At 45.6% G+C, this 9,263-nt stretch overlaps 1 protein-coding gene across 10 annotated transcripts in view; it reads right to left on the bottom strand.

The window, feature by feature from the left end:
- Nucleotides 1-8,299: 8,299 nt before the first annotated feature.
- MEIS1 (Meis homeobox 1) overlaps nt 8,300-9,263 on the bottom strand; it is a 125,889-nt gene continuing 124,925 nt past the window's right edge. For 5 of the 10 annotated variants that reach the window (XM_034764231.1, XM_034764233.1, XM_034764232.1 and 2 more), the window contains one exon: nt 8,300-9,055. In XM_034764231.1, the coding sequence (XP_034620122.1) occupies nt 8,772-9,055 (284 nt within the window). In that variant the 3' untranslated portion in view covers nt 8,300-8,771. The remainder of the gene's footprint in view (nt 9,056-9,263) is intronic. The other 5 variants (XM_034764236.1, XM_034764238.1, XM_034764237.1 and 2 more) reach the window with 2 other exon arrangements.

Genomic DNA, 9,263 nt, shown 5'->3' with positions numbered 1-9,263 from the left:
CGTAAATCACGGTGGGTTGTTGTTGTTTTTTCCTCCGTTTTTTGCAGCTTCAGTTTATGTGTGTGTGTTTTAATGTTTTAATCATATTCGTACTATAAATAAATAAATTCTGAAACGAGACTAATTTTTCCCTATTTTAACCGTGGTCTAAAGCACTATTTTTTAAAAAAAGTATGGAGCTCCAGATTGCAAACTATAATAAAAGAAAGAAAAAGAAAAAAAAGCGAAGTTTGATACGTTCACATGGGGATTTGAAGGGAGTATATTAACCCTACTACCTAGCAGTTGCGGTTTCTTTTACTTTAAAAGTGAAATAACATGTGAATGTTTATGAGAAAGGAAACAACTGGCCTTTATTTACATATATAATTCTAGCACTGAGTCGCACTGCTGGAAAAAAAATCAGTTCGCGAAATTAAAAATATAGTGAACAAAAAAGAAATTTGACGTATACAATCAATATATTAGTTCCAGACGAGTTTCTTAGAAGATTGTGTAATGTCCAAAATCAAGGAACAACGCTCATTCAAAGGTGTAGCAAATGAGCAAAAGTAAATGCATCGCAAATCCAGTTAAACGATCTGTCCTTATCGGTATAGAATATTTCTGTTTCCTTATATCAGTGTGATCTCATTGCAATAGCTATTTGAAAATTTCTATTTTGTTTCTTAACTTATATGGACTCTAATACAATATTCCATAGATGGGTTTGGTTAAGTATTAATATGATTATTCTCCAATAATGTAGCTACAAATAATTCTTTTAACTTTAGAGGGCAACGCATGGACTTAATTTTGTATTACGGGGCAGGGTGTGGGGGGTGTTAATCTTTACTTCGTTGGTAATCTTTTTGGGGTGGTGTGATACCAAAGGGTTGGAGGGGATCCTTCTCTGGTCACGTTTTATTTTGAATAGTGTTACTCTTTCTCTTTATGTACGAGGTGATCGACGTTAGCTTACCATTCTCTACTTCCCCCAAATTAAATAAAAATAATTTCATGCAGAGGATAGGTTTTAGAACCTCAACCTCTTACTTAAACGTGGCACACTAAGTTGGATCTGTCTCCTTCCCCGCCTCTGGCTAAACAAATCAAGTTTTCACTTTTTAGATATCCCTGTCACAGTCCAATAACGCGTTTAGTTTAAAATTACGCTGGAAGCTTTTCCCTCCCTCTTTGTATCCCCCCCCCCTTTTAGGTCTCTGCAACACGCTGACTTAAGTTCCCTAAGCTTACACAAACTCGCCACAATGTTAGCGTGTCATCCCTCTTCGCTACTTAAATACTCTCTTGAATCGACAAATGAACTTCACTTGGGGTCAGCGGAGCTGCTGGCTTATTTCAAATGCAAAACGTGCCATTGATTTGTTCTGGGAGGGGTGATTTGTTTTATTTGGGGTTGCGTGGGCTATTTTATTTTATTTTATGTTGCATTCCTCTGCTTACCAACCCCTGCACCCGTCACCTACCTAAAACGAAGCGCTCTAACAAGAAGACGATGATGCTGATCACTCCAATTTTTCAGCTCGTATTAATGAAACTGGAGTGCCGGAGAGAAAAGTGGGGGTTAACGCTGGTTGTTTTAAAGTAGTGACGCTGGTGAATGCGCCCACAGATATGTTCTTGGTCGAGTTCTTCATCCGGTCCCATGCCTTCGATAGAGTGGAGAGAGCTGTTGGTCCCACTTTGAAGGGAAAGATGGGGGAGAGTCCCCGATACTTATTCAGAATTTACATCTGATCCCCGTGCGGGGAAAAACCCCTCCCCAGTCAGTGGCTACAGCTCATTTCGTTGAGATGCGAGACAGGTACTTGGTCTAGCATTTCTGCAAAAGGTTACACAAACCGCGGTCTTTTAGACAAGCGTTGGGCTGCCCTACAGGGTCAGCACCAGCTCAGAGATTATATATATATATTTGCATGCAGTCCTAAAGCTAATGAGTACTTGTATTAAAACGGGACAACCCGGACTTTGGCAGCCTCTGACCCCAGAATGGATGGCTTGGTTTCAGTGATCACCCCCACCCCTTATGAGATAATGCAATTACAAACATCAATAAGGAGCTGCAAGGGGAATCATTATGCGGTGACAGTGATAAATGATGGTGCCGAAATAGCAGGCTTTTTTTCCCCTCCTAACAATCCAGGAGCCCAGGGGCTTTGGGGGCTGAACACAGTCACCAAGGAAACAGCTGACATCCAAAATGGCACCAAAGGGGAAAAAAATGAAGTCTTTCTTTCGCCTTTCACTCGTCCCCCCTTCTTCCAAAGAGTTTAGTTTCGGCTTTAGAAGCAGCTGCCACACAGACATTTAAGTTATTCCACGCAGTAAAGACCAGGCAGATTTTTCTCTGTCCGCTACATCAAATAGAAAGCTGGCTGCCCAGAGTTTATTAACGACTTTCATGCAAGAATCTCGGGAAGCCAAGCAAAAGCAGATCTCACATTTATGAGTAGGAATATGCTGTCTCTCAGTCCCAAAGCTTCTCTCTGCCACCTTCCCTCGCCTTAAGTGGCGTTTGCCTACAGTCTGAGGACTTTGTTAGCTTGTTTTGTGTCCCTATCAGAGCTTTCTAACGAGCCCAATAAGCGTGGTCCTATGAGGGCTCCAACTAGCCAAAACCAAGGGAAGCAAATAGGTATTTTTCTCAGGCAACCTAACAAGGTCATGGAGCCAGGTAAATACACAGCATTTTTCCAGGCGAGTTCAGGAGGGCAGCGAGTAGATGGAACATATGGTGATAGATGGCCCAGCCCTGGTGGATTTAAAGGCAAGATGGTGCCTTGTGAAGAATAAAAACACGGACACTGGCTCCTAAATGTGCCACTACTTTTCCCTGCGTCCCCGTGGCTGGCTGCTGTCCCAAGCATGTCAGTATGGGGCTGGGAAAGAGCAGCGAACCCCTTTGCCTTGGGATGGTGGGAACAGGAGCTCGCCCGCTCAGCTCCCTTCGGGGGCTTTTGGGAGTGAATGCAAAGGCTCCCTCTGGGTTTCACTCCGCTGGACGGGCTCCAGCCACACACACACCCCTGGCAGGGGCTTCCTTCCCACACAAAGCGGCTGCCCACACTCCAGGAAACAGGAATAAAGGTAAGAAGATGCCCTCCCCCCGCTTCATCCTGAAGATCCCAACATCCTTTTGACACTAGGGAAGGATCACTTGGCCCACCACTGAAATATAAAATAAAAGGCGTTTCGCTCCTCGGTGGCTGTAACTGCCTTTATTTGCTCTCCTCTAGACACACGCTGTTCTCTGTACAACTGTCCGCAGAGAATCAGATCATAGCAAGACCCTTTCCCCCGGTCCCCCTTTAGGGGAGGGCTGTGTCTGCCGGGGTTGGAGGTGGCTGAAGAGGGGAATTAAGGCGATCGATATTAGACTGGCTTTAAAAGTAAAGTCTTTTTTTCCTCCAGGGCTCTCACTTCTCTCGAGGGGCGAAGCGAAGTCAGTGCAGAGAGAGAGAGAGTGTGACAACGTCATAGCTCAAACTACCTTCTTACTCCTCTGCTCTTTCCCTCTCAAACTAACGCACCCCTCCCAGGGCTAGAGCTATACTATAATATATTTCATTTCAGTCCCAAGCGTCCTTTCTGAGCAAACAGCAAAAGGCCCAATCCCCTCCTACAAAAATACTTGTTGGCATCTCCTCTGCAACTCTGACCCCCCAAAGCCCAGACACCCCCACCCACAACGAAGTTACACGTGTTTACATAAATGTACTTCTCCGCAGGCACAAATTATTGCTCCTTAAATAGTTATGATCCGGACAAGGCGTCCCTAGGTACATAAAGCCCCACTGAAAGGCATCGCTCCATGCGGAAGGCCCAGCCCCCCACCTCAGCTAAAAAGCTGGCTGGAGAGTTTTGCTCCTGGGCTCATGTAACTAGCTGGCTCTATTTTTGTTGTCTCTTCTCCTTCCCCCGCCCCACCGGACGGGGCTGTCGGGATGGGGCCTGGGACGCGTAGGAAGGAGGAAGAGACGCTGCCCGGTTCTCGCCAGCGGCCAGCTGCGATCGCTGCGCCCAGAGCGTCCTTGGGTGACAAGACCGCCCCTGGCACCTAGCGGCGGGCCGAGAGGCCGCCCCCAAGGCCAGGCATGCCCAGACAGGAGGAGGAGGCTGCCCCCCAGCCCTGCAGCAGCAGCAGATCCCCCCCCCGGCCCGCTGAGAACACCCCCAGCAGCAAACTCCCCCGCACAACCTGGGCTCCCCCCCGCACGTGCACCGCTGCTCAGGGGAGAGGGGCTGACGGTGCTGGGGGATGCGGACACGGAGCATCACAGCGCCGCTTACTGAAGCCGCGGGGGCCCCGCTTGGGCTAAAAAAAAGTCAAATGAAGCACATGGCCTTAGAGTTCATGGCCGCGGCGTCTCCCCCCCGCCAGGTAGGCTGAACTCACAGATTTAAGGCGATCCCCAGCCTCTCTCCCAAATCACTTTGCAAGGGACAAATGGTGGGTTTTTGTTTGTTTGTTTTGGTTTGGTTTTTTTGCTCTCTTGCTTCTGATGCCGCTCAGCTGAGCGGAGCACACGGCCCCGTCCCCAGAACGAGCCCAGCAGGGGAGAAAGACGGGCCCGGCTGGCACCGGGGGCTCTGGGTCCAGGGGATCCGCTGCAGTGGGGTGCGACCGCCTCTCTTCCCCCCAAACCCCGACACACGCGCTGAGAGGGGTCCCCCTTCTTGGCAAAGGGAGACAAAACCTGCCTGGTTGCAGGGGGGATCCCCCGAGTGGGTCTCAGACCCTCCCTACACTTCCACGCGTCTCTAATCCGCTAAGCGATTCCCATTTGAAATTGTGAGTCACTCATTGTAGGGCGAATTCTTTCCACATCCACGGTTGAAGCAGGGAGCCCGTCTCTGGCGGCAGGAGAAGCGGAGCGACCGGGGGAACCGAGTCATTTTCCCAAACCCCCAAAAGATGGCAGTCGAAGCTGCCATTCCTCCTCCTCGGGCTCTGCAGAGATAGCGAGGGCGCGGGAGGAGGAGGACACCGCTGGGCTGTTCTCACTCAGCCGGCCGGAGACTTGCGTGGTTTTGTTTTTAAAACGCACCAGCGCGTCCCCCTCTTGCTGTCCCCCGGATCGCTGCAGATCTCCCGCGCGAGGTGCGGAGAACACACACACACACACACACACAGGTCTGCGGCTAGGCGCGCACCCACACTCACAGCTACGGTCCCGATCACTTGGTGCTTCCAACCTAAACACAACCCAGCTTGCCTGCCTGCCTGCTGGAAAGTACCGCGTTAGCCTGTCCACGCAGGGCGGGGCGGGGGGGGGAGATAAAGCCTCCCCAGATATTTGTTTCCCCCTCGGTTAGGGCAGATCGCGGCGGATGAATTGCAGACTGGTTGCCAAAACTTTCTCTCCCCCCCTTTTCTCTCCTCCTCCCCGCCTCTCTTGCAGCCTTTGCTTTGAATATGGGGTAGCTAGGAAACAGCTAGCAGCCTGCGAAGACGGAATTCCCAACGTGTAAAACGGAGCTATTGAGAGAGTGCAATAAGGCGTGAGGGGGAACTAATCTCCCCATTTACATGTTTGTGGCAATTTTATCTAAATGAATTTTAATGCTAAACGAGGGATAATTCCCTATTTGTAACCCGTTTACTTCTCTTTCCTGTGCCCCCAAAGCCGCCTAAGATCATGAGATGAACAATAACAATAAAAATACTGTCAAGCATATTCTTCATTTGGAATGTGTTATAATTACAGCTGATTAAATGTCTCGGGATAGAAGAGTGTTTTTAATACGAAGTGTACCAACCTCCCCCCCCCCCCCAAAAGTCATATTAAGGAAGGAGCCTTTTGTGAGTCTTCTCCCCACCCCGAAGAAAGGCACAAACGCGTGTGCTCTTTGTTTGCTGCAGGGCGGTTTGTTTTTGTCTTTTAGGAAACATTAAAAAAAGAGAGAGAACACAGAAAAGCAGCAGCAAACCCCGCTCCGAGCGTTCCCATTTTGGCACAGAACTGGCCTTATTATAAACTCACAAGGCAGGATCAGAAATGTGCAATCTCCTCGGTATAGTGGCCCTTTAAAAAGCGCGGGGGGGGGGAGGGAAAGATATCTACTGATTGATTTTCCTAATTCACTAGAATCCAGGAACCAGCCTGACTCTCGGCTGCCCTAATACTCTCCAGCTAACCCCCTTCTTAACCACCCCCATGCACACTATTCATCCAATGGGTCTGATTCTCCACTCCTTGGCCCTGGTGTAGATCGGAAAAAGTCAAGAGAGTTACACAAGCGTAAAACCCCTCCGGAGTAAGTGGAGAATCAGCCCCATGGAGTCTTGGGCTAGGACCTGACTGTAAGCGGTGGGGGAGAAATGGATGGTTAGTAGTAGTTTTAAAACACATTTATTATTTAATGGAAAAAGTAAACAAATGGCCATTAACTGCTAGTAACCACCTATCAGGAGGGAATTATTCCCATCCAGAGGACTATTTGCAGACTGAACGCTGCTCTCCCTTCTAGATTTGGGTTTTTTAAAAAAATCCTGCTCCGGGGGGGAGTGGGGGTGGGGTGGGGTTTACGGCTAAAGGCTTATTTTAATGTCATAAAAGGGAGGTGTATTTAGAAGGGAGACTTCTGAAGCACACTCCAATAAACAAAAGGTGAGAGGGCACAGGACTGCTCCAGCAGGTAAGCCAGTCAATCAAATATCACCTAGTAAACCCACCAAACAACTGGTTCCTCTTTTCAAATGGAAAATAGAATTGTTCAGGGCGGGTTTATGGGGTGACATCTACTTGAATGGCAGACTTCAGAGCTTTAGCCAGTCAGATGCTACCTTTTGTTTACCAAGCAATCACAGCTAGAGGTTTGTTTTTTTTTTACGAATTTGTCTTAATTAAAATATTTGTATATTTTCCTTACCCTTGGGAAACACTTTTTATAACTGCGATTATATTTAAAGAAAATTATAAGGTACTGCAGCCTAAACATGTTATTTTGTACTATTTAACTAGCTGGCTGCAGTGCAGAAAGTACAGCTGTACTGGAAAATTGGTTAATGATCAGTCTTCAGCCAATCAGAGCACAAGACTTATTTATGAGCATTAGATTTTAACAGTCTATCATCCTTAGTTTGAGTAGTTCGTTTACTTACAAATACGCACTTATCTCAGGCAAGGTTTTAATTTTTTTTTCTAAATACACTCAGTTCAAGAAAGTTTAATCTGTCAATGATTCAAGTAATGTAAATAAGGTATTAGAGATGTAATTCAGGGGGAGATAATATTTAAAATGTTCATCCACTATTCTGCAGTTAATGTTCTTGGATGTTAAGTTTGCTAATAGGCAACAGTTATTCTGACAATTTGCAGTGTAACCTTTAAGAGAGTTTCTTTATATAGAGTGTAGCATTACTTTTAAATAACGTACTCCGAGTTTGATATTTAAATAGCAATTATAGGTAAATCTTTTTAAAGTTTAATCTTGCAGATGCTGGGTTCACATATTACTAGAGAATCACTACAAATTTGGGGGGGCAGCAAACAAATTTTTCAAGCAGTGGAGTCAGCATGACAAAAAATAATTTGTTTTTATTTTAGATTCAGATTTCATTACTGCACTCAAACTACTACAACTGGGCTTTGAGTTATTATACAATCCAAACTGTTTCAATCAGAAACTCTAAGACTCAGTGTGCATTGATTATTATTAATAATAATTAGCTTCTTGGTTTCTTGATAGAAAAAGGCTATCAACAAGCATTTGTTTAACCACAACAAAAAGTATAATTAGCTTATCCCACTTAGTAAATCTGTATGCATGCCAACTCATACCAAACTGCTACTTTTACAAAAAATTGCAATAATACAGTTCATTTTTCCAGTCCTTTTTGCACAAAATTTATTTACAATGTATACATAAACGCTCCATGATGGGACTATGGAAAAATGCACACGACTGATGCTTTGCCCAGAAATAAAGTCAACATATTAAAAATAAATCTTCAGTTCCATGTTTTGAGCTGCATAAAACAGGAAGTGATGTATAAGTGTGGCTGAATGGGGACAATGATGCTCTGATGTGACAATTAGGCTTCAAATACACTGCCTTTTGGTTTCCATGCTTCCTCCTACCAGTCTCCTTAAGACACTGCCTGCAACAGCTGATTAATCATTGTTGATGACTGCAGTTTTTCCCATCCTTCCCGATTTACATCTGTTCAGACCAATTCAAATATGGTGAGTAAATGAATTAGACATGCAAATTCACGCCCCAGGCTAGAGAGAGGGAGAGAGAAAGAAAGAGAGAGAGAGAGAGTGTGTGAGTGTGAGTGAATGGCTGAGAGTGTGGGCATGGCTGAAATCCTAGGATAGAAGAAAGATTCTTCTGCCTGACATAGTTATTTTAATGCTCTAAAAATCCTGCAAATAAGCCCTTTCTGTCATTTGCAGGATAACTGTAAGGCTTTTTAACATAAGGAGGCTTCTGGAGGAAGTGAAGAGCTATGGAAACAACACACATAGTGTGGAAAAATTTCACATTTTTTTAAAAAAATCTATAAGAAACAACGTAATATGGATAACAGTATAATAGCATTTTACAATATTTCACTCTTTGTTCTCTTCATGTCTTAGATCGTTATTTAGCGTGTCCCCAGAAGTTGACTTCAGGTGGTGTTTCCTGCTTTCCAGGGTCCCTCGGAAGAATAGGATTGTTCCTTGGTCCAAAGAAGATGCCAAGAATGGAACTCCATAGTCATTGCAGAAAGACAATATTTGAAGTCTGTCATCGTTGCAGATAATGCATATTCCCTTAAGCTACTGAGCATGAATGTCCATCACTTGTCCACTCATTGCTGGGTCTCCTGTATTAAGCATTGTGGGGCTAGATGCTGACATTGGCATTCCAGGGTGGGGTGGTCCTCCATGCATCATCATTGCTGGGTGGTGAGGGTGTCCAGGAATGTAGGTATGCATGGGGGGCCCATGACGCAGCTGAGCAGGATGTGGGGGCATCTGGGGTGGGGTATAACTTGGCTGTCCCATATTCATACCCATTGGACTACCCCGAGACACATAATCCCCTGGCATATTTTGCAGCCCTGTAGAGGAAGAGAGAAACTTGTGATTATGACTATATGGTACATAAAGATAGCAATTCTATTACATAAGGCCTTGAGCCTGCAAACACTTGTGCATGTGAGTAACTTTACTCATGCCAATAGTCAGATTTAAGCCAAAGCCACTATTCAAATGGGTAACGTTATGCGTGTAAATGTTTGCAGAATTGAGACCTCGGTGTGTATTTAT

This window comes from Trachemys scripta, chromosome 3 (assembly GCF_013100865.1).
Source record: "Trachemys scripta elegans isolate TJP31775 chromosome 3, CAS_Tse_1.0, whole genome shotgun sequence".
Classification (NCBI taxonomy): domain Eukaryota; kingdom Metazoa; phylum Chordata; order Testudines; family Emydidae; genus Trachemys; species Trachemys scripta.
This window is presented reverse-complemented; position numbering and strand designations above follow the sequence as displayed.